The sequence below is a fragment of the Chrysemys picta genome, chromosome 4, assembly GCF_011386835.1.
Source record: "Chrysemys picta bellii isolate R12L10 chromosome 4, ASM1138683v2, whole genome shotgun sequence".
NCBI classification, from domain to species: domain Eukaryota; kingdom Metazoa; phylum Chordata; order Testudines; family Emydidae; genus Chrysemys; species Chrysemys picta.
This window is the reverse complement of record NC_088794.1, coordinates 82,398,091-82,422,989: the sequence shown is the minus strand read 5'-3', so window position 1 is coordinate 82,422,989 and position 24,899 is coordinate 82,398,091. Positions and strand designations below refer to the sequence as shown.

General features: G+C 53.4%; 1 protein-coding gene across 9 annotated transcripts in view; it reads right to left on the bottom strand.

Annotated features, from left to right (window-relative positions):
* Positions 1 to 295: 295 nt before the first annotated feature.
* MAPK8IP1 (mitogen-activated protein kinase 8 interacting protein 1) overlaps positions 296 to 24,899 on the bottom strand; it is a 49,838-nt gene continuing 25,234 nt past the window's right edge. For 8 of the 9 annotated variants that reach the window (XM_005302238.5, XM_065592837.1, XM_005302235.5 and 5 more), the window contains 10 exons: positions 21,754 to 21,987; positions 12,225 to 12,306; positions 10,663 to 11,538; positions 8,714 to 8,789; positions 6,999 to 7,171; positions 6,477 to 6,586; positions 6,148 to 6,267; positions 3,907 to 3,977; positions 3,103 to 3,201; positions 296 to 1,757 (listed from right to left, as the gene is read on the bottom strand). In XM_005302238.5, coding sequence (XP_005302295.2) covers positions 1,685 to 1,757; positions 3,103 to 3,201; positions 3,907 to 3,977; positions 6,148 to 6,267; positions 6,477 to 6,586; positions 6,999 to 7,171; positions 8,714 to 8,789; positions 10,663 to 11,538; positions 12,225 to 12,306; positions 21,754 to 21,987 — 1,914 coding nt within the window. In that variant the 3' untranslated portion in view covers positions 296 to 1,684. Of the gene's footprint in view, positions 1,758 to 3,102; positions 3,202 to 3,906; positions 3,978 to 5,074; positions 5,292 to 6,147; positions 6,268 to 6,476; positions 6,587 to 6,998; positions 7,172 to 8,713; positions 8,790 to 10,662; positions 11,539 to 12,224; positions 12,307 to 21,753; positions 21,988 to 24,899 lie in introns of those variants that run through there. The other variant, XM_065592836.1, reaches the window with a different exon arrangement.

The following is a 24,899-nucleotide window of genomic DNA, read 5'->3' as shown; positions in this document are numbered from 1 at the left end:
GCTACCTGTCTCCGCCTGAGTGTTGAGGTGGGGATCCCAGGCACAGAGAACTGAGATCACTCAACCATAGAAAGCCATTCTGTGCAGTCCCCCGGCTGCCAGGTAAGCTGCTCTGCCATGACACTCAATCTCCCTTGGGCTTGAGGTGCTGGGTGGGACTCTCTGAGGGGTGAAGAGGCCCCTGGGAAGGAGAAAATGGGGTGGGGGCAGGATGCCCATGTAGCAAGGCTGTGACAGAGGAGCTGCAGGCCTTGCCCAGCGCTCTGGTGTGACACACAGAGACATGTAGAGCAACTCCATGAAACTTTATGTTTAATAGTTTTGCCACCACAGCGGATCCAGCTGAAGGCCAGAGACCTAGACTGGAGGGGAGAAGTGTCATCCCCTAGATATTAGCACAGCTCACTGCAGTCCTGAGCCCCTTGCTGCTCCCTCTCTTGTCTCAGGGCCCCAGCTCGTCTCTCAGGTTCCTGCTGCCTCTCCCCCTCTGTGGAGCCACTGCCATCGTGGAGGCTGGGAAAGAATTCATGTTGTGCTCATCCCCCTGCAGATGGACCAGAGCCGCTGCCTCTCAGATGATCATAATGGTCCCTTCTGACCTTAAAGTCTATGAGTCTATGAGAATCTCACACTTTCAAACGTGCATCCCAGTATGCAAATAGCCCACAGCCACTGGCACCCACAGCTGGTGGGGTGAGGAGCAGAGGAGTTCCCCACAACCTGGAGACTGAAGGGCAGGGGGCCCCAGAGGAACTGTCCCCCTCCCACCTTTACAGGATGTGAGGGCACTGACTCTTCTGCTCCCCGCTCCTTCTCCTCAAACTCACTCCTCTACACGGAGGAGAAATAGGGCCCCATAGTCTCAGCCCAGGCTAATATTCACCCCTGGAAAGCAGGGGGTTCTCAGGATGTCTGGGTGGGAATGGCAGGGAGGCTACAAACCAGGCTGCTCTTCCCTCCTGGGATGAGTGCAGGGGTGAATCCATCTTCCATGTGGTACCCATCAAGTGGTTCCAAGGCTTTTAGCAGTTGCCCCTCTCTGCCATGCCCATGCCCCCTGCCCCTCAGGGGGTGGAGTGGAGCTATCCCCTTCCCCCTCAGTCAGGGCTTGGGCTGACCTGTTCCTATTAGCTCCTGTTCTCAGCAGCTGATGTGGCTTCACAGTGCGAGGCCAATGCTGCCCTGGAGTTAAAAATCAACCTGAGGGACCAAGAAAGGGAGCTGGAGAAAGCTGGCTAAGGCTGCAAGGCAGCCCAGGAGCTGGGAGGAGTCCTCGCTCTAGCACCCAGGAGGGAGGAGGAGGAGTGCTCTCATCACACCAGGCCAGCCCTCTCACTTACACAGTGGCAGGGCTGCTCTGTCCTAGGCCAACTCCAGTGCCACAGCTGCATTCCTGCCCCAGGCTGCCTGTTCCCCCTTCAGAGCCCACAGCTGTGCTGCTTCTTCAATATAATAAACTAAAAGAGTATTTTACAATAAACCCCATTTTTCAGCCCCTCCCCCTCCCAGCCCCCAACCCCCAGCCCGAGGAAGGAGAGTCCTGAAAAGAGGTAGTGCTCCATGCACCAAGGGAGCCATCCCCAGCTCTGTTCCTCCTCCAGTGTCAAAGCAGTTTGTCCATGCATGATGGGGAATGGGCGAGTTCGCTGGCCCTGTCTGTACAGAAGGGTGCTCGGCCCAGTCCCTACTCCAGGTAGATGTCCTCTGTGGGGCAGGTGTACTCCACATACTCCTTGTAGAACTGCTGGAAAGCCCTCCTGCAACAGACAGCAGAGAGCAGGCTGAGGCGCGGCTGCCACTCAGTGCACTGGCAGCTCCCCTACCAAGCCGCGTGTACCTTGCATGCACACTCCCCTCTTTGGTCAGGGATTCTGAACAGGCCTTCAGCCCCTAGCAGAATTCAGGGATTTATTTTCACAGAGTTCTAGAAACTGGAGCTGGAAAGACCCCATTAGGTGCTTTCTAGTCTATCCCCTAGGGCAGGATTGGACGCTACTTCTATCTCCCAAGGTTCTGTCAGCCCCGCTGGAATGTCTCCAGTGATGGTCTCTGCCCTTTCCTTTTGGGGACAATCCCTCAGTCTCCTACACATCCCTGTCTACTCCGCTGTGAAGTTTGCACATCCTGTCCCCAAGAGCCCCTGGGGCTTGTTTCAACGCTGTTGGGGTTTGGTTCCCTTTAACCCAGCACAGGCTTGTTGCCGGCCCTTGTTCCTGTCATAGAGGGTTACTGAAGCAGTCTGTTCTTGCTGGCCACTGCCAGGATTCCAGGGGGCTGTAAAGCTCTTGGGCAATAAGAAGACAAAGGTCTTAGCCTGTGGCAGTCCTGCAACCCTCCATCCTTTGCTCCTCCCCCCGCGGCAGTGTATGTGAATGGCGGCGCAGAGGCCAGATCTATCCTTGAACCATTCACCTGACATCGCACAGCAGTGGGGAAATGGCAGGGACACAGATCCATAGGCCCCACCACGGAGTAGCTAGAAGGACTCAGGTCAGCCACGTGGTGTCGCTATTGAGAGCATTTGTGTGGCACTCAGCGACACACAGCAGCAGTTCCAAACCTGTCTGGGCAATTTCTCCAATCTGATGCGGCTCAGGGGATTGGGATCCAGAGCCTTTTACCTCTAGGGCACCTGCTCCAACCCAGCCCCAGGCAACAGTTATCACCATACAGTGCCTCAGCTGGTTGGGGCCTCCTGTGAAATCAGTTGTTGGCTCTGGTCCAGTGTCCAAGTCACAAAGCCTCTGCACAACAGTCTTGCTTTAACTGGCCCCTATCCCTAGAGGACGTCAGCCTCCAGATCTTCTCTACACAGCGCCAAACTGCCATGGAAAATACTTGGGGGTTTAAGTAACCTAATCCTCACTCTCTCTGACTGCCCCAACCAGAGCTCCCCACTCCCAGCTCAGCTGTGCGGTTCCAGTCCGTAGCCCATGGCCATAGCAGGACAGAGCACCACAGTTCAAGGCAGCAGCACCCCAGTGAACAGCCCAGCCTAGTCTCATAACTAAGGCAGAAAATGCAGCCTGGAGCAGGGACTAGAAACTGCTGCCCGAGAGAAGAAAGAAATCTATCCCCTCCGCCAGCCCACCCTGGACTCACCCTACAGACTCTGCAAGCGGCTTGGTGGACTCCTCTGAGACGAAGACGTGACAGGCAAATCTGTGGTCAGCTGGGTGCTTGGTGATAAACCCAAAATATCTGGGAGAGAAGAGAGCAGGTGAGGCTGGAGTGGAGGCCATGCACAGGGCTGTGGTGCAGAGGAAGGTCTGCCCACCGCCCAGGCTGTATGCCCCATTAGAGCAACAGCCCAGGAGCCAGGAAGTATTCACAGCAGGGCCTGCCTTACCCTTTGGGAAGTGCGGAGGGGGTGGGAAGGGCATGGAAGCTGGGATCCAGCCACTCTAATTCTGGTGGCAGGGGGACAAAATTGTGCTGGGGAGCCCCAAGAAAGAAGGACCCCAAAGAGTCACTTGTGACGCTTGTGCAAATGCCCAGCCCTGGGCACAGCGAAATGGGGAAAATTCCCAACAGGAAAAACCCTTCCACTGTCCAGTGACTCAGCTTTGGTCCGATAACAATCACTCACTGCATCTTCCTAGCTCCATCTTTGGAACCCACTGCAAATACCTTTTAACCCTCCCAAGACCCTGGGGCAGAAAGCATCGAACTCCCAGGGCTGGTCCATGCCTGGAGCTGCAGGGAAAAGTGGGTAGCATTTACAGGGAAGGGAAACCCATAGGGAGGAGAAGGAGGAAGAAGATGATGACAGCTGGAATGCCCCCCTCCCACCCTTGCTCCCAGGGAACACAACTGAGTCTATAAGTAGAGAGCAGGCTGAGAAGGAAAGGGGGCCTCTCTCCCCCAGGCTCAGGATCATGGAGCCTTGGGCCTGTGGGCACTCACTTGTTGTTCTTTGGATGGTATCCACAGAAGGAAATGTTCTTCAGCTGGAAAAAGTGGCTACATTTATTACCCTGTGGGACAGAGAAAAGAGCTGTCATACTCAGCCTGCACTGGCAGTGTGATACAGGGCTGTCTCTATGGGGCGCAGGAGGGTAACATGCTGCCCATCTCTCACCCATGGAGATCCAGAATCAGGTCCCACATGAAAGTGTCTCTTGGCCTGACCCCATTTCTGCCCATCACAAACCTCCATACAATTTGACACAATTGGTGACTGCTTTGCGGAGGTCTGGACTGCAGTACAGCAAGGTGTTGCAGGTCAGGGCTGGGGAGGCATGGCCAGGGCTGTGGGAAGTGGGTCCAGGACTGGGATAACATATCAGGACTGAGGTGCATGAGCAGGGCTGTGCACGGCACTGGGACTGGAATTTCAGGGGGTGTTGTGAGCGAGGGCTGAGGTACCTTGTCAGAGCTGGGGGAAACTTGCTCAGCATTTGTAGCCATGATTCCTGGCTCTAGTTAGTAGCTTGAACTTCTCCCTGGCATGAACTTGCAAGATGCACTGTCTACTTGTGAAATCACATCTCTTCTGGGAAGAACTATAGTTGCTCTTGTTACGGTTAGTCTCATGATTCCCATCACTGACAGCTATTAGCATTCACAGCGGGCACAGCATTTTCTTGTGTGTGTGAGACAGACAAGGTGGGTGAGGTCATCTCTTATATTGGACCAACTTCTGGTTAAAGAGACAAGCTTTGAGCTTACACAGAGCTCTTGCTCAGTTCCTTTGTGTTTCCTTTGTGTATTTGAGAGCACCTTTAGCATCAGTGTCACTGTTTGCCCTGTATAGTCCGTTTTTCCCTTGCTGAAAAGACCTTTATAAACCCCAGCCAGGGAGCAGAAAAGCAGTTATATGTATGTATATAATTTAACATCTCTTAAGATAGGGCCTTTCCCACAGTTAAAACGCTCCTCCAGGCTCTCATGCAACCTTGCCCTGCTCACATCCATTCACAATGCTGCATTGCTCACCTGTTACATTTTCAAACAAGTACCTTTGCACTTTCTCCCATGCTGCCCCATCTGATTTGGAGGAGCTCCCCGTGAACACGCACAAAACTAACTCAAGTCATTATCCACCTTAAAACTCCTCTGCTGTGACACCTACCAAAAACCTGACAACAGTCAGGCTCCTGGTGTGCTGAGACCACTACCTAGCATGCCGACCAATGTTGCCTCATTGTTTCCCTGTATTCCCGTCTGTCTGTGTCCATCTGAGGTCTCATCTTATATTTAGCTTGTAAGCTCTTTGGGGCAGAGACCAGCTTTTTGTTCTCTTTGTACAGCACCCAGCATAAAGGGTTCCCGGTCCCTGAACAGGGCTCCTAGGCACAATGGGAATGCAAAATAATAACAGGAATTAAATCCATCACTCAGGCCTGACTGTTTAAAGGGGTCCTATTAGAAACTGGAATTTTTAAATATTAGTTTTAAAAATAATCAAGTTGTCAGTGTCCCTTAAATACAGTCTGAGTAAAATCCAGGCTGCTAGTACCTGGCACCCTTGAATTACTCCAGCAGGGAAACTGCATCACCATTTGGGAAGGCTTTCTGAATGGCTTTGCCTAAACGCCTCATGTGGCTCCGCACCTGCCTCTTGTAGGCTCTGCGTAGGCTACTTATTCAGAACGCTAATCAGAAGCTTCCAATGTCCATCTAAAGAGCTTTGCTGCTCAGATCCAAGAGCAGCACTCAAAATAGCAGCAGAAGGGTTTAGAAACAGCTCACAGATTATGAGAGCAGCTCAGCTCACTAACATTGCAGTGAAGTAGTGCACCCACTGGCTGGGAGGATGGACCTCAGTGTTAGGCCCTGGTGGGCAGGGGGATTCTCCTCCCCTCAGGGGCTTGGAGGCTGGACTTGAAGCTAGGGCCCTGGGAGGTGGATCCCACAGCCCTGGGAGAGTAGATCCTGTTGTGTTTGGGATGGGTGGATCCTACTATATACATTTCAACCCCTCAGGGTACATTTCTGGGGTCCAGGAACAACCAATCAGGGAGAGGTGCAAATCAGGGATCTCTTATGGCTTCTATAAGAATATTGTCTTTATTTTAGTGGGCATGAGCTAATGTGGAGCTGTGATTGGAGGGTGATATGCTGGGCATTGAGAATGTGATCAGGTGAAGCAGGGATAGCCTGGAGATGTATGTGAGCAGAACTGAGGGTCGGGAGGTCTGTTACCTTGTTCTGCTCCTTGGAATCATCAGATTTCACAGCAATCTTGACTCCTCGCACATTGATCTCCAGGATGCAGCTGGAGGGTGGGTTAAAGTGCACAGTGAGGCGGCGGGTGGTGGCGATCTGGGAGGAGACAAAGGGACAGACTATCACACTCACAAATCACATGAGTACTTACTGCCCTCGTTCCCCCAAATGAGGTCTCGGCCCCCTCCCATCCCCAGGGAAATTATCGCCTTGCTCCCAGATCTTCCCAGAAAGCCCTTTGCTCTGCAGGTAGGAATATAGGTTCTTTGCCCCCGTTGGAGACCAGGACTCAGGGGCTGCTGTACCTTCTGCATAGCCGCACACAGCACATCATTGCCTTTGTGATATGGAACCTGGACTGAGCCAAGGAACTTCACCCGGAACTGATCCATCCAGTCACTGTTCTTGGTCAGGGCTGGAAGATAAAGCGCAAAGCAGATGAGAATGTGCAATCCCCTCCCCATATCAGTGCATACTGCCCCCCTCCCAAACACAGCATCAGTGCAAGCATGTGCACACACACGCGCACACCCCCACCCTGGCATCTGTGCACATCCACACAACACGCACACACCCATAGCATCCCAGGGCTAGGGATGCACCTTTCCTAAAGTTCCAGGCAGAGGTCCTGGGACACAGAGCTATGAACAGAAGTTGGCTAGGTCTCTATTCACTTCTTAGCTGAAGTTTGTGCACAACATAATCATCTCTCCACCCCAGCAAGACTGGCAATCTCTGCTCAGGAGAGGCCACAGGCTGGAATAGAAGGGCATGCTGTAGGTCAGGATTGGGAGGCAACATGCGAGCTGTAGAGAGGGGCCCAGTACCTGTAATGTGGTCAGGATCCTTGGTGACCTCAATCGCATAGTAAGCAGGGAAGATGCCCCGGTCGCCTGTCCTCATGTTGTAGGCCTCGTACCAATAATCTTCTGCCTGCACCTCCACCAGCAGAGGGTCGTCCACCTCCAGCTCCAGCTCATCCGCATGACGAGGCACAAACCTGAGGGGGGAGTCACCAGCACTTTGCCAACCAGGAGCACTGGTTGCCTAGCAGCTACAACACTGCCTAGCAGCTAGGGACAGGGAGAGATGGAGAATCCTCTGTGCCACAGTTTCAGGGTAACTGCAACTGTATATCCCCCCAACCCCTGTCCATGGTCCACTCCAGAGTGCCCAGTCAGGTCTCCAGCCATCACCCAGGGGTGAAAGTAACATTCAACACTTACCGGTACGGGGGCCGGCTCTGGCCCCTGAAGGGGCAGGGCCTCAGGCAGAAGTGGCGGGGCCTGGGGTCAGCATCCCCCAGCCAGCCCATCCGCGGTGCCTGGCCCACACTGCCTGGGGCTCCAGCAGCGATTTAAAGGGCCCTTGTCCCACTCCCTTCTGCCCAGGGATTTTAAGGCTGCACATCTCCCTGCCCTTACCCTGCGATATCCCCAGCAAGCCAGTCTATCTAATGGCCAGTGCCTGTGCATTGCTGTCTCTCCCCAAGGCTGTGAGCAGTGCATCGCTAGCAGCTACAAGTTAACACATAGCTCTTTCTAAGCAAGCCCATTTATTTTTATGTTAAAAGCATTACAGAGAAAACAGAATAAAAACAACAAACCGATTTAATCACACACTAACCATACCAGGAGTCACCCATCAATCATATGGGACCCTAGTAGGCCCAAGTCTTTCCAACCCTTCCAAAAGGGTTGGGGACCCCTTGGACAGAAGGTCCTGTCCACTTGCTCGATTAGAAAGAAAGCCCGGAGTCAGTTCAAGCTCAGCCTTTTATACCAAAAGCCCTCTGTGTCTCCTGGTCTCTGGAAAAGTCAGTTTGAAGCAGTATATACAAACCACTGCAGAGGATGGTATCTCTTTAGAGTTGTTTAGTCTCCATGACTTGCCTTAATCACCCTCCACTGATTTTAGTTCCTGTTGGAGCTGTGGTAACTCTCCCCTGGGGAGTGGAAGGCAATCATACCTAAACCATTCATAGATTTCATACCTACGAGCCCCAAAGATACTGCATGTGAATGCAACATTTATCACACACTGTCCAACAGAAACAGGCAAAATGGCTTCCCCAGAGCTGCAACTGGCCAGCACACTGGGGCTTGAGTAAAGAGCTCGAGCATCCCTAATGACCATGAGGGTTATAATCTACAGACAGCACAGTGCCCTCAATACCATCCTGGAGCTTTGAGGTCAGCACTGAAAAGGGGCCCTATTGGATCGCCCAGAGCACTTCCAGATTTCCTTGGAGGTCTCCCACCCCAGTAGTGACCAGGCTTGATACTGCTTAGCTTGTGCACCAGCTGGAATTGAGACAGATACAGGCCAATTACAAGAGTTTGGTCACTGGTGCTCCCCCTCCCCCAGAAGCATGTTGGTGAAAGGGAAGCAGAGGTTTGGACTGGGCTCAGTACAGCCAGGCACAGAGCAGCAGCTGTTGTGAGGAAGTCCCCCCTTCCCCCATCTTCTGGGCTAGAGGCAGAACAAGCGCTCTGGGAAGAAAGGCTGACTGGACTGGGGTGTAGGGTGTGTCTACACTCACCTAAAGACAGCGCGGTGAGTCTGTTCCTGCTCTTCCCCATTGATCATACAGGAGAACAGCCCAAACGATTCCGCACCTGTGTATGCAAAGGGCAACATTACAGTCTCTAGGGGGATGAGTGAGGGAAACTGTTCTCAGGACCCACTCTGGGAGCAGCTGTGCCCTGGCATGTACTTCAGGGTTCCCTTATGTGGTATCCCCAGCAGGGGGTGCTACATTCAGGACTGGCATGTCAATGCCAGCTAGGAGAGAGAGGTGTGTCTGGTAGAACTGTGTCTCTCCTCATGCCCAGCTGGGGACCAGAGAACTCAGCCTGGCACAAAGCTCCAGAAAGCCCTTGAGTGTGACACTGGTGAAAGGCACTCGCGCCCAAAGGCCTCTAGAAACAGGCACAGCCCAGGCAGCAAAGCCAGCTTCCTCACAGCACGCCCCAGCCCTGCCCTGGGCGGCACTGGGAATTCAATTCTCCTGAGCCCATTCCATCTTGGGCTGCTCAAGGGGGCCAAATCAGAGACAGGTGAGCTGGTGGCTTTGTGTACAAAAGGACTGAGGCCCACAAGCTGCTTTTGCATAGGTGACACTGAGCAACTATCAAGTGGAGAAAGGAAACCCCTTGTAGCTCCTGCATGGGGCAGGTGGGGAGCGCTATGGAACTGGCCATGCAGGAACTGCTGGCTGGCAGGCGGACTCTGTACAGAAGTCGCAGGAGGAGACTAGATCACAGGAGAATTAAGTGACCAGAGTTTGGCCTCCATAAAGTGGGCTTGGCCCCAGTTGTACTCAGATTCTCTGCTGAGTCCCGGCCAGTGAACTGGACAGCAGAGCTGTAGTGGGGTAAAGGTGGGCAATTTCCTCAAGCACCTCAAAGGCCAGAAATGAGATGGGAGTCATCACATTCCTCACCCCAGCCGTACCCCCCAGAAATGACCCTGGTCTCCACTAATGTCCCTGAGAGCTGGAGAACCAGTGGAGGCTTCCTGCTTGCAAGGCCCTGTTTGACAAACCGGCTGTGGTTCATCAGAACGGGACTTGCGTGCAGCAAACTCCACGAAGGCAGAGGATATGAACAGGGCATTAGTGGAGACAGGGTGTATTTCTGGAGGAGGGATAATATGAGCGGCAGAGCCAAGGGGGAAATTCAAGCTGGGGGGACATGACTGGTGGCCAGTGGGGGACTTACATAAGCCCCACCCTTTCCCTGGTACACTACTTTCAGCCAGCAAACCACAGATGGTTCACCAGCTGAGGACACAGGTAGGAAGCCCTGGTAGAGGCCAAAGGGGTATTTCTGGAGGGCAGGGAGAGGGACATGGCTGCATATCCTATTTGAAGCAGGTTATACCGTGCAGGTAACTTTTTTTTTTTTTGGCACACATCTAGAGATCAAACTATTGATGCAATGCAAGTCCAAAACTTCTTTTGTCTTAGGTGGGGGCTTGTAATTAACTTATTCTTAGTTATGTTAATAGAAGGGTGGGTTCACAGTCATCAAGAGGCCTGTTGTGATTCCCCCACCCAGTCATTAGTGCCTCTCTGTTTAACAGTACAAGGCAGCAGAAGTTAACCCATGTTTTTTGGGGGGAAACCTGTAATTTGGGAACCCCTCTGTCAAATGACCTCAAATGTGGTTTACTAACGCTACCCTGCACCCCGATGAGGCACACCAAATTTCAAAGCAATGCAAGTAACCGTTCAGATTGTAGAGCATTTACAAGAGTGGAGGTTGCTGCAATTTGTGAGTCATGGGTAGAGTTGCCAAGTGTCCAGTTTTCAACTGGAAAGTCCAGTCGAAAAGGAGACTTGGCAGTATCCAGTCAGATGTACTGACTGGACACTAAAACTCCGGTTACCACAGGAGGGGAGAGAAGTCAGGGGGAACCAGGATCACTTTGCAATACAGTTACAAAGCCCTCTGCCACCCATCCCCCACCCCCAGGCTCAGCACTCACTAGAGGAACGCGACCGGCCACTCATGAAGACGTTGAGGAACTTCTTGGAGAAGTGGATGTCAGCCTCGGGGGTGGAGTCCTCAGACAGGCAGACTGAATCACGCTTCAGCGCATCCTCCTCATACTCCTCGCCAATGGCCGACTCATAGGGCGAGGAGACGCAGTTGTCGTAGACGGTTGCTGAGTCGCTCTCGTCGCTGTAGCCCGAGTAGCACTGCTTCAGGCTGACTAATTCCAGCTGCACGTTCTCATCTACCACCAGCGTGTACTTGACTGAGTCGTAAGAGAGGGCACTGGTGTCTGAGCTCACTGACGCCCTCTGGAGGCTGTGCCCATGCCGGTAGCCACCGTTGCTGCTGCTGCTGCACGAGGTCCTGGGCAGGCTCATCTTCTCGGGCGAGGACATGTAGTCCAACACCTCGTCCTCCTCGCTGATGGAGGGATTGGGCTTCCCCATCAGTGCGGGGTAGCTGGAGGTGTCGATGTCAGAACTGATGGACATGCGGTTCTCGCTGGACTGCGACAGGAAGGGCTTCTCAGGCTCCAGTGGGTCCGAGTTCTTCTGTACAGGTGTCAGGTAGATCTCCTCGGTGGCCTCTAGCCTCACGTCCGTCTGGTAGCGGATGCGGTCCCGGTGGGCTTCCGGCCCCCTCGTCACCACCACCACACTGGGGTTGTGGGGTGGGAGCCGGCCGGCAGCCTGGTGCTTCTCAGGCACCCGGGAGGACACAACACAGGCAGGGGCGATCTGTGTGGCGGCTGTGCGCCGGCACGGGCTCTCTGTGGACGTGCCCCGATCTTTGGTGGAGGTTGTGCTGTTTTGGTGATTGACCTCATCACTTAGGCAAACGTGGTCATGGGGGGGGGTCTGCTCACCTGGGGGGTGGGCAAGAGGGAGAGAGAAAAAGAGAGCAACATCCATCCATCAAATCCAGAGCACAAGCAGCCTAGGAGCACTCTGTGCTGGGATACACAGTGAGGACACACCCAAAACATCTGCATTGACAGCTGCTGCCAGCTCCCCCACCCAGGGCTGGGACTGAGGTTATGGGCCCAAGAAGAGTTCCCTGCTGAGCCTACATCCCATGCCAGCTGAACAATATTCAGATTACCTTCCTGCATATCCATAGGCCGCAGTAGGGACAGGAGCTTATCCTGGGCTCTGCCTCCTGATCGCTACCCCCAGAAGAGCTATTCATGCTCCAAGGTTGCTACAAAAACATCTGAGGACAGTCCATCTCTCACTTTTGGTCCAAGCTGGAATTCTACCAGCTCCCAGGACACCAGGAAAGGAAGGACCTTACCAGCTGGGGACAGGTACCCAGTAAAAGGGGGCGGGCAGAGGGGAATCAACTCCCAGCTGTCCGAATGTGCCTCCATCAGCCTGTGGATAAGCGCAGCACGCACCTCACTGGGCACAGGCCAGAGGGATGGGGCACTGGGAGGATGCAGGACTGCAGTTGCTCCTCTGAGATTCAGGCACTGAAGGAACTGCCAGGAGACAGAAGAGGAAAACCGGAGAGAGTGAGAGAAGCAACCTCCTGCTGAGAGCCTGGACTCACCAGTTTTCAGGGGGGATGATGACCGGGACACCCGCTCCTGCCAACTGTGCTTTTTCCCTAGAGAGTTGTTATTCAGAGTGTCCTAAGGAGAAGAACAAAGCTGCCTTGTAGCTGGAACAGTAAACAGCGCATGGCACAAAGATGCCCTGTCCCTCCCCCAGCCCACCACTCCACTGCCCCAGCCTTCCTCCACATCAGCCAACTATTGTCCATGTGCATCAGAGGATCTGGCTGCTCAGGGGGATCCACAAGCTAATCCCAACTCTGCAGCTGCTGCTGGGAAAGCCTGGGCAGTAGCTTGGGAGCTAACTCAAGGCACAGGAGGGAACGAGCCACGAACGATGAGGAAGAACCTGATCTGGATTTTTGTACCCCAACCCTAGAGTGGCACTCAGGGCACCGCTCCAAGGACCCACACAGATTTTGTTTTCCTTTGGCAGGAAAATTCCGAGCAAACCTTGCACCTACCTAGGATTTATCATCTACACATTGTGCATGTGGTCTCTCACCTGCACGCTCTCCCCCCCACACACACATTCACTTTGTGATCTTCACTGTCCATGTTACCAGAGGAGCTCATGAATTCTAGCACACTTGACCCACCGATGAGAGGCACATTAACCCCCTGGCTGGGGAGCGCCAGGGGCCAGGTCATGCATCTGGCAATGTTTGGCATGAGAAACTCTAGACACTGGGTATGTGGCACAGGAAGTACAGGCCCTTCAGTGTCATTGGGCACAGAGGGTCAAGAGAAATGCTTGTGAGCATGGCAGGCGGTATGTACACACACTGGTTGTTCCTCTGCTGTGTCCCACACCTCTCCAGGGCACAGCCAGCACTGTGTATGTACGCTCTGCTCCCATCACAGCAGGCCAGGCAAGAGAAAAACTACGTGTTATCACCAGGACCAACATTTTCCCCATGGGCAACATAGCTGCCCCACTGCCTATTCCACCCTGGGCATGAGGGCCGCAAAGGTCACTCTGTTCGGTTCCTGTCCCTGCTCTTTCTGGCCTTGTCTGCACTGGGAAATTGCATCTTTTTAGAAAACACCATAACTATGATGTCTGAACTAATGTGATGTTCAACCCAATTTTGCCCTTACTGTGGATAAGGCAGGCGTGTTTAAAACATGGTAGCTGGTCATGGTTAATCCTAAGGGGGACTTAATGCATTTTCCCAGTGGAGACATGGCCTCAGTGAGATGCCATTCAGAGAATCAAGCGGGTACTGGGCCTCAAGCATCCTGCAGTTGCTACTCCTGAGTGTTCCTGGCAGAGCTAGAGAAACCATGAGTGCAGCCAGATCCCACAACCCCTACCAGCTGCTTCCAGGCATTAGCTGACAAATTCTGAGGGGCGGGCACTGGGGTAGGTCTACACTGCAGGTAGGAGCAAGCCTGCCAGCCTGGGCAGACAGAAGCACACTAGCAGGGCCTGAGCTAGCATGCTAAAAACAGCAGTGTGCACGGTGCAGCACCAGTGGAAGCTCGGGCTAGCCAACAGAGCTCAAGCCACCCTATACCCTAGGTCCAAGCTTGGGTGGCTAGCCCAAGCCTCTGCTGGTGCCGTGTGTCCACACAGCTATTTTTAGCACCCGTGAGTGTCTACCCAGGTTAACAGGCTCGCTCCCAGCTGCAGTGTGGACATATTCCCAATGAACAGGGTCCACCACAGGGAGATGGACCATCCAGTCTGGTATCCCTCTCCCTTCTGTGCCAGAGCAGACCCATGGCCCATCTAACCCTGGGCCCATCTAAACCCTCCATCACATTCTCTAGGGCTCTGTCCCAATCTAGCATTGTGTGTCCCACCCCGTCCTCTGTAGACCCATCCATGTCTCAGTGACAAGACATCTCCCGAGGTTAAATCAAAATATCCCTTCTTAGTCTCACCCCACCCCTCTTGTTACACTTCAGTATACTGCCCTAAAGATTCCTTCCCCTCCTTGGGGTTTACATCCTTCCTCCACCTGCAAACATCACCTTCCTCCACATGCAAACATCACCTTCCCCTTCATGTTTAGTCATCACCGAACCAGCCTAGACAAAGCCTTATTAATCTCGCCTCATAAATTGACCCCTCCAGCCCCAAAATGAGAGCTCTCTGGGACTGAGGGCCCCAGCACTGAGTGCAGGATCTGAGTGAGGTCTCTCTGAAGTCCCCAGTCTGGGACTGAGGATTTTGCATACCCAGCCCCCAGAATATCACTGGTGTTTTGCAGACATCTCATTGTAAACTCCTGTCCTGTTTGCTTCCCCCCACTCCCCTATCCCCCCAGAGTCTCTCTCAGCCTAGGAGGAAGGAATCTGCCCTCTGGGTTCCCCTCCCATTGAGGATCGAGCTTTTGGGTTATTTTTCCCCAGCTGCAGGATCTATATTGACCCAGGCTGAGTCTCACTTAGTTGTTCCTGTGTGTGTGTGTGTCAAGTCTCTGGGGCCCTTTGGATTTTCTCTGCCATCAGCAGGGTTTGCAAATCCTCCTAACATTCCTACGCCTCCCCCAAAGAGAGGGATTTAGATCTGCTAGGGAATTTCTAGCTCTAAGTCTCTGAGCTGCCTAATAGTCACCTCGTTCCCCTTTCCAAGTGCAGAGAGCGCTTGGCATGGGAAGCCTCTGAGAAGGCACATGCCGTATAAAGAGTCTGCCAGTTCCCTCCCTCTGCCCAGGAAGGGGGAGACCCCTCCCCCCGAACCAGAAGGGCTGGTGCAGGCTGCCAACATAGCCCCAAAAGCCCTGCTCATGCCAGTGCAAAGAACTAAGTGTCCCCATTTGCCTCATTGCAGCTCCCAGTCACTTGTCAGAATGGGATCGCAGCCAGCCAAGCTGCCATAGTGACCACCTCTGCCAGGGCTCCTGCACACTGGGCCCAGAGGGGCAGCCCTGGCTGCAGAGGAGGTAGCAGCGCCCAGCCCTCTCTCCATCAGCGCATGAGCTGGCCAGGGGACTATAAGAGTGTGCAGGCCCCTTGTGGTGGAGATCGGATGCAGCAGACCCAGCATGGAGAATGCAGGCAGCTTGCACAGTGGCCCAGGGATAGGATGCATTGAGGTTACTATCGCAGAAATGGAGAGAGAGCCACAAAGGGCTTGAATGGGGGATGATCAGATACTCTCATGTCCCCACAGAGTCTGATCAAGCAGGTGTTTGGTCCCAGCAGCTGGCAGATCGATTTCCCTCCCTCCCCTGACCCTTGGAGTGCCTCAGATCTCAGGGTATCTGCATCTGAACTCAGCCCTGCAGTGAGCCGTCCCCCAGAGCATCCGCCCCCAGAATGATGGGAAATGGAGTCAGAAGCACCCCGTCACTGAGGACCGTTGGGCGACACCAGAGGGAGATCTGAGGTGCCCCACACTCTGTCATACACCAGAGCTTATGTCAGCTCACTGGGGCCCAGCACACACCCAGATGTGCCCAGTACTTAGCCACAGAAAGATGGAGGGGACTGCAGGCCATGGAGAGGAAGAAGTATGGGCGCCTGGGCCGGATGGTAGTTAGGGTGATCCCAGCCACTCCATGACACTAATAGCCAAGGTGCTCTGGGAGTCTATCCCACAGCCCAGGAACACCCCCATGTGCTCTAGCCAGCGGATGGTCTTAGCCCCTGCCTTTGGAAGAATATATGAGGCTTTGCCCCCTCCCTTTCCTAATGGTGGGGATGCTAAAGGAGGGCTCTGAGCAGATCCTGGCTGTAGTCTCTACACTGGGTGCGGGGGAGGGAACACTGATAGGTTTTAAACAGGAAACACAACCCCCTTTTCCTACCCAAATGGAAGAGGGAGCTTGGCTGTGAGGGGAAGGGTCTGGAAGCAGCAGAACTGGGCATCAATTGAGAGCCATCAGCCCCAAATGGGACGCAAAGGAAGCTATTGCCAGATGCTATAAGGAAAGGGAGTAAATGTAGTTCCCAACCCCCGGCCCCTACTCTGCTCATCTTGCTGCTGTCACCACCTGACATGCCTTCAGAGAAGCCAGTCAGTCTCCCTTCCTCCTATTTCCTCATCCAAGTGTCCAACAGGCCCAAAGGATGGTCTAGTGGTTAGAGCACTAGCCTAGGACTTGGGAGACCTGGGTTGAATGCCTGACTCCTCCACAGGCTTCCTGTGTAGCACTGGATAAGTCATATCTCTCTAGCACCTGTACAGTGGGGAGAAGAGTGCTTTCCCGCCACACTAAGGAGTGTGGGGTGCTCAGATTCTATGGTAATGGGGATCTAAGATAGACAAACTCTTTTTAGACATGCTTACAGCACCTCAGAGATCAGCTAGGGAGTGGGTGGAGTCCCAGGGAGGGGCAGCACTGCAAAGGAGAGCCATAGGCAAGTCAACAGGGACCACAAGCATCTCTGAGAGACCCTCTTGTGGGGAGATCGTTGGGGGTGTAGGGAAAAGCAGAGGCTGCCAGAGGCTGAATTTGCCCAGCTTCACCATCAGCTGAAGCAGCAGCAGGATCCACTGCAGGCCCAGAGGTAGAGACACTGCACCAGGGGGCCCAGTTTCAGCTCCTACCCTGTTTGCAACATGGGTCACAGTCAGAGCCTTCCCACATCAAGAGATCAGGTCTGCTTGAAAAAAGGAGAGAAGACGGGAGGTGAGTGTGCAGGGTAAAGCAGGGGGAGGGGAGGGTACCAGGCTACAGGAGGGGTGCTGCTGACCACACCCATCTAACCTATGACAAGGAGGAAATGAAGAGAGATGACAGTCTCCTGCCGTTGGAAGGCTGGACAGAGGCTGAGGAAGTTGTGAACAGTGGTATTTGCCTGTAGGCCTTCTGCCACGGCTGCTACTCTGAAACCTGCCTCCCCAGTGTAACTCTCTCATTGGGACCTGCATCCACTCTTCACTGACAGTGAAGCCATGTGCTTTTACAATAGCCACCCCTTATCTATAATGGTGCCAAGGGCAGTTCGGTTCCCAAAAGAGACTCTAAACAAATGACATCATTGGATTTCATGATAGCGACTCCAGATCACATGTGCCCAGACTGCAAAGAATGGCTTTCTTTCTAACTGCCCATGCCACACACTCCCCTTGGGATCTGGGAGCCAAGTGGGGCTCTCTCCATGTCACACACAGCAACTCATAATACAGGTTCTGCCACCAGAACAGAACAAAAATGCTGCTGATGCAGAGAGGATCGACCCTCCCACCCTCTCGGAGCCAGGTAGGATCTGCAGGGCTAACAAGAGGACAGAGCAGTAAGAATGTGTTTTGGTCACTGAAGTGAGCAATTCTGACTCTAATACACATACACGCGCAGGGGAGCAGGGCTGTGGGGAAAGAAAGGGCCATTGGTGCAGAGGGTACATCTATACTGCAATCGCAGGGTGTGACTGCAGGTTCTGTAGACATACTCTAGCTAGCTTAGGTCCTAGACCAGTGAAGCTGTGGCACCACGGGCTTCAGCATAGGCTGCACAAGCCACCTGGACAATTATTCGGGTAGCTAGCCCATGCTGAAGCCTGCACTACCATGGCTTCACTGCTCCAGTATCCGAGTTAGTAAGATAAAGGCTAGCTTGGGTGTGTCTACATGAGCTGCAATCACACGCTGTGACTGCAATGTAGAATGACCCCTAGTCCCTTTCCAGACTAGAACTACTCTGAACTTGTGTTTGCATTTCTGACCCAATCAGCCTCCTGAGTCTCTGAGTGATACATGCAGCCCCCAGCCTCATCCAACTCCAGGGGAAGACTTGAAGCATTGACTAGAGTCACTAATCTGATACTATAGTATTTTCAGGGCAAACGCTGGCTGCTGCCCCCTTACAAAGAGGTTATAATGGCAAATCCAAGGAGGAGGAAGTGAAAGTGAAGAAGAAATCTCTCCTTCCCAGAGTGACTCTCACTGAACTCTGTCAGGAGGACACTTCCACTTGCTCTACTCTACGTAACAGCAGAAGCTGGGAGGAAGTATTATCCTGGTGTTAGAGGCAGACACTCCCCTGCCATTCAGCTGTTTCTCTCTTCCATCACCCAGCCCTCCCCTCTGGCACCAACATTTCACCCCCTCTTCACTAAGGTGCTCTCTCTACATCTATTTTCCTTTTGCCATAACAAGAAGCCAGCAATGCCAGCTTCTGCACAGCAGTGCCCCACCATGTCAGTGCCTATCCAGGCTGCCCTGCGCCAGCAGCACTAACGAGGATGTTTCAGAGCGGTAGCCATGTTAGTCTGTATCAGTAGAAAGAACAGGAGTACTTATTTCACCTTAGAGACTAAAATTTATTTGGGCATAAGCTTTCGTGGGCTAAAACCCATTTCATCAGATGCATGCAGTGGAAAATACAGTAGGGAGATATATACACACAGAGAACATGAAAAAATGGGTGTTGCCAGGATGTGACGTTCAGATTCCTACTCTCTCAAGCCTGTTCTGTGGACTTAGGGCCTGAAAGGATTACAGAGGCCCCAGCTGTCACTGCCAGGCACTTCGGGCTCTGCACTTGTCTGTCCATCTGGCAGTTCCACGTGCACAGGACCACGAGCAGCTGGTTTAAAAGACAGCAAGAGCTGCTTGGAAAGGAGCCTGCCTGAAAACCTGACTGGCCTGGAGACTCCCCTCTCCCCTAGTTCTGCTCCAAGGGGAGTGGGGGGGGGCATGCTGGCCAGCCAGGTCCGAGACCAGCATTGCTCCTGGACAAGACCAAAATGAGAAGAGGTTTCCAGCCCCCAGAGATCAAGCCCCAGATGGCTCCAGTTACAGTCTTCCCTCAGTGAAAAGCCCAGGAGGCAGACCCCAACCCCCAGCCAGGTGTGAAGGCCCTTCCTGGACAAAGATCCCCTCACAGTAGTCTCCACAGCCTCTATGAGGGCAGCCAGGCACAGCTGCCTATATATACCTATGAAGAGGGGGAACAGGAACATAACCGGGGCAAGTTTCAACCCATATTCTGGGGGAGATGACTCAGCCCTCATTTGCAGCACAATGAAGAGAAACAGCATCATAAAGGATTCAACAGCCAGTGAGGTCAGCCAGCTCGATAGGGCCTTTCAGCCACATGGACACTCCGCACCCCAGCCAACCCCTGCCACACTGCACACACCCATCCTAACGCCCAGTCCTATCCATCCTCCTCCCACTCTCCTTTCCACCCCCATGCACCATCTTCTCCCACTGCACATTCCCACCAATCCACTCAGCCTCTGCACCCAGCCCATCTTTCCCCATACACTCCCATCCCTCTGGCTCTGACCCCCACCCCCACCTGTCCATTCTCCCCAACACACAGAAATCAGACAGACACCCCCTCGGACATCCCCACTGTGTCTCTCTCCAAAGCCATTGCCCTGGAATTTCACCAGGGACTTGCTTCCTGGATCAAACTTCCTGATTCAGCAGGGCATTCCCCTCCAGAGATCTAGCCCTCTCCTCTGAGCCGCTAAGACCAGATTTCATCTCCTCGCTCCCTGTCTGGTGCCCTCTGCTTGCTCCATCTCTACTTTGACTCCCCTTCCTCTCTGCCAAGGATTTGCTACTTGCTCTCACTCCAGAATGGCAGGCAACTGCTGTAATTCTGTGGCTGCCAAACCTCCTTTTCCTACTTCTTCTAAGCCTCCTTCCCTCCTGCATAGCCCCCCACCCCAACTTCCAGCACTTCTGCCCACACTGGCATCACCTTCCCCGCAAAGGTCTCCCACCTTCCTGAGTCCCGTGTCATCTCATGTCAGCCTGCTTCTCCTCTGCCATCACTGATAGTTCCTAACTGTCCCACCCTATGGCTGGGGGGCTCTATCCTTGGCCCCCTTCTCCTCTCCCATGTTCCCCTCTCCTCAGTGCCTCAACTGGAAATTTAAGATCAGCTGCCAGTTTTATGTGGATGCAATCCAACGCCATATCCACCAACTCCTCCCCATCTGTCATACACAGAAACACCTGCCTCTCATTTCATTCTCCTCAGCTGAACGTCACCAGGATGAAAATCCTCTTACTTGGCAAGAGAAGCCACCTCTCAATAACAGAGAACGATAAAAATAGCCTTCCGTATGTATCGCACCGTGCACTGCTTTGCAAACTCTGCAGGAGACAGACGAGCGAAGGGATTCCTGCCAGTGCACACAAGCACTGCACACAACACTGAAATGCAGCCCCCTCGCAGGTAGTTGCTTAGGAGAGGAAGAGAAGAAGCATCTTCTGTCTAGCTGAAACTCCAGGGGGAATTTAGGGAGACAGAATGGAATCTCCTGAAGCACCACTAGTCAGGAACTTGGGCTCCTATCACACTCAAAAGAGAGCACCATCACCATACCTCTAGCACTGACTGTGCTGGGACATAGGGGTCAGCAAGCATCCCCTACTGAGTCACCCACACTACTGCACCAGCCCCTGCATGTTCAGACTTAGGAGCTCTCCCATCCACATCCTGACCAGGCTGATCCCTCCTTTCCCTCTGAGAGCAGGCAGAGAGATAGCCCGGCTACAGCCTCCAGCTGAACCGTCCATCCCCTTGCTGTAACCGGAAGCTTTCCAATACCCATCACACTGCTTTGTCCTGCATGTCCTCCTGGATGACTTCCCCTCCCACCCCTCTGGCCCAGCACACTCTGCTCAATGGCTCATTCATAAATTTGTCACTTCATGACTCATTTACTGAAGCTCTCCCCTGTGACCTCCCAAAGCTGCTCCACCTCAAATCCAGCCTCCTCAGACTCTTCTAGCCCCCAAACCCCACAATCCCTTCTCCATCACCAGACTGACTTGCCATGGCTACGCCCCCATCTACCTCCTCTCAGATTCCTCATCCCCCTGGAGGCTGACGCTTTGCTCCTGCCCCTCCACTCCCTACCTGACCAGTGCCCCACCAGGCCTCTGTCACCATCCTGTGGTGACTCACCCAGACCCATCACTGCCTCCCGCCCTCCAGACAATGATTTCTAGGGGTCAGTAGGACAAAGTGACCCTGGACAACCCCACAATACCAGGGCAGAAGGCCCTGGCTGAGCATCTCTGCCAGGCCAGCCTCCTGGTGCTGCTGTCTTGGAATGCTGGCTGGGAATCTCAGCAGGGGACACCGTATCCCTCCAAGCCTCACCTAATTATCTGGGTGTTAACGAGTGATCTCAGAGGAGACGGACGTGTGACTCCCCAGCCATTCAACGCCTCCAACCCAAAAACAAGGGAGAAGATTTCAAACCCCCCCCCCACACACACACACTTTCTGCCTCCACGTCACTCTCATGGTTTCAGCCGCTTCCATTCACCAGCCAAGCTGTGTCATCCCAAACAAAAGCCTCTGGAAAAGGGATTAACCCCCTCCTCACCCCACACCAGGGGCTGAGTTACATAGACTGGAGCTTGGCCCAATACCACCCAGCAGCTCTCACCTCCCCAATTGCTATTGCCACTGCTGAGCTTGCCTGAGGCCTCAAGGAGATGACTGGCATCTGGGACCATCAGGAGGTTGGGAATCCTCCCTGCACGCCCTAGGAACCCGGGGGATAGGCAAAGAGAGAGGGGACTTTTAAATGCACCCATCATCACCCTAGGTTCTGGGCCCCTCGTCCCCCGGACATGCTCCAGTCCAGACTTACCTGGGTCCGAGGCACCTGTGGGAAGAGGTTGAGAGTTGTGGGCCGCTTGGGTCTGTAGGTGTCCATGGTTACCGGCGGGGGCTCCTTCTTGAGTGGCTCTTGGGCGGTTTCCTCTTCGGCAGAGGTCTCCCCGGCAGCATCGATCAGGTCCAGCTGAAGCATCTCTGCCTGGAGCCGGCTCGCCTCCCCACCGCCCACCCCCAGGCCGCTATTGGTCTGCAGGCTCACATGGCTCTGGGAGGATTAAGAGACAGAATCATGAGACTGGGAGGGAAGGTCGGGCAGTCGCATCACATCACATCAGCCCCTGAGGGAAGAAGGAGGGAGGGAGCCAGAGCTGGGATGCAGCAGCAGCAAGTCTGTGCTGAGCTGCCTTTTATTTTTAAGGGGACAGGAAAAAATATGCAAGTCTCCAAGAGCAGTTAGAAGCAAAGGTTTCCATATTCCCCCACCGCAGGCACAGGGGCACCAACACGGCTTCTTTATTAACCCAACAGCTTCAGCTCCCTGCCCAGACACTGCAGCTACAATTGCAGCAACATGGCTATTCCCTGGTTCATAACAAACGGCGGCATTGTAAGTGCCATCGGCAGGGAGGGAGGGACACAGGGGCACTAAGATTGCACTGGCTGATACTATGGGAAACACAGGTTACACCAGAAACACACAGTTTGAAAATCAGTCCCTCAGTCACTCCACAGAGAATCACAGGCAGCAGAAAGATCCTGTTAATCCAGCAGCTCCTCCTCCCAGGGCCAAGGCAGGACTGGTTCCTACAATCAATTCTCCAAGACTCTGTCCCAGTCTAGCTTTAAAAGTCCCAAGTGATCACACTGCCAACCCTTCCCCTGGGAGACTGTTCCACAGACTCATGCATTTCACTGCCAGGGAGTATCTCCGGAGAGTTTCCCTTCTCCATTTCACCCCATTCTGCCAGCTATACCTTTACTTATCCTGTTAAAGAGCCCAAATCTGCCCGGGAGGCAGCAAAGCTTGTTTTCAGCTTTTGGACTGTAGGTGGTAGAATTTTTCCATTGTCGCTTTGGTGAAACTGACGTGGTTGTACACGATAAAAATTGGATTTTAAACATTAGCACGGGTAGCTTGGCCCAGGGTAGATACCTACATCTATTGTGCATACATTGATATAGAAATAGTTCCTCTCTGTCAGAAGGGCAGGCCTGCCCTGAGCACCCTCATGCTGTAGGCCACAGCACAATAAGTGCATCTGCCTCAGTTTCCCTCCTTCTGAGTCCCCAGAAATACTGCCCAGTCTTCCCAAGTATAAACATTGCCCCTGTGAGGTTCATTTATTATGGAAGTCCCATGTACAGAAACCATAACAGAAGTCCCACAGCCACAGTGCAGATCATCCCCAGCATAATCTCACCTGCAGCCCTCACATCCCTCCCTACACCATGTGCTTCCAGCACAGCCTCAGCATCCCTCACCACACCCCAGCTCTCCAGGGCAGTCCTCTCCTGCCGTTGTACACTCCAGCCCTTTCAACTGGAGTGCAACTTCCCCCCCTCACCCCCCGCTTCCCAGCATGAATCCCCATAGCCTCTCAGCTGGGAGCAGCCCTCACTCCCCCGGCCTTCTCATGGTTCCTCTGGGTCCAGCTCTCTGGCCCAGGAGATGCCAACAGGTAAGTTCCTCTGCTGCTCCCCTCCCGTCAGCCTTCTGGTTCTGGCTTGGGTATGCCAGTCAGCAAACCCTTCTTGCTTGCTGCTCTCCTGACTTCAGCCTTCTCCCAGGAAACACCTGCTTCTTTCCAGGACTCCCCCAGTCTGCTGGTAGTTCTCCCCTGCCCTTCTTGACTGAGCCAGTCTTCTCTGACTTACTGGGACTCCACCCCCCCTGCCAGGTCTCTCTTTTGCTAGATCTCCCTTCATCACTGGGTATCCCCCAGTCCATTATAGCCCCCCGGGGCTGCCCCCACCCTCTTAATTGGCCAGTGGGAGCACCTGTGCTGGCAAAGGGGCACTTGACATACTTCATTTACTGGGACCAGTCACCCTGCGACACTCTCCTTCCTGGATGCTTACACCCTTCAAAGCACTTGTAAACTATCAGCTCCCTGCTCTCCTGATTGTTATATAGTCAAATTGGACAGATTGAGCTTGTTCTTGTTTTCTGTCTTGGTATCAATATTGGTGCCAATCATCAGGGCATCAGAGTGCCTTAGAACATCCCAGAACTATAAATACAGTCTGTCTTGGTTTCTATGTCCCAGTTGGTTGGATTCTCTTTTTAATCATCCTTTATTTGTGCAGATGCCAAGTTCATTCTGCTCAGAAGGCACCAAGACTCCTAGTTCTTCTGATCCCTTCCAGGAGCGAGTCCCACAGCTACAGAAAGAGCTCTGACCCCTTTGACTGCAGGTCTCACCCTCGGGATTGACAATTCCACTCTCCAGAGGACCGTACCTGCCACGTACCAGCATGATCTCAGGGAATGATGGCTAGTCTGAACTGGATTGAAACCTTGAACTGAACTGAGCATCCAATGGGGCATCAGTGTAGGGTTAGGGCACTGAAATGATGAGTTCTCAGCGGCCTATGCTGCTGGGTAAGCAGGTGGGTGCATTTTGAACCAAGTGGAGCTGCTTAAAATAAATGGTTTAATTCCTGTAGTGTGTGTTGCAATAATCAAGCCTTGAAGTCATACATTGGTGGGTCCCTGTGGCCAGCAGGATGGGCTGAAATCTCCCGAACAGGCAGAAGTAGGAGAGAGCATTTTACACAAAGAATGCCAGCCGTGAATCCAGCAGGACTCCAAGGCTGTAGGCAGACCTGACATTCTCAGAGCAGCCGCCTGGGATAGAGAGAGGCATGATGGTGGCAGTGGATTTTTGACGTGCTTCCGTCTCCCCATGAACATCAACTCCATCTTGCTTCATATGTCAATCCCTCTCGCCTTTCATGTCTCTGCCAGGATCCAAATACAGCCACCCATAAAATTCTGCCAGCAGTAGCTGCTGCCATCACACACACCTAAGATGAGCCTTTGGCCCCAATGTCAGTGCTGTTGGTAGCTGTTACCAGAGAAACTCAGCTTCCTGTAATCAGGTCCTGGCAGGGAGTATGTGAGCACCTGCAGAGAGCACATCACTCTGGCCTCCCATTGAAAACCAGCCTACATGC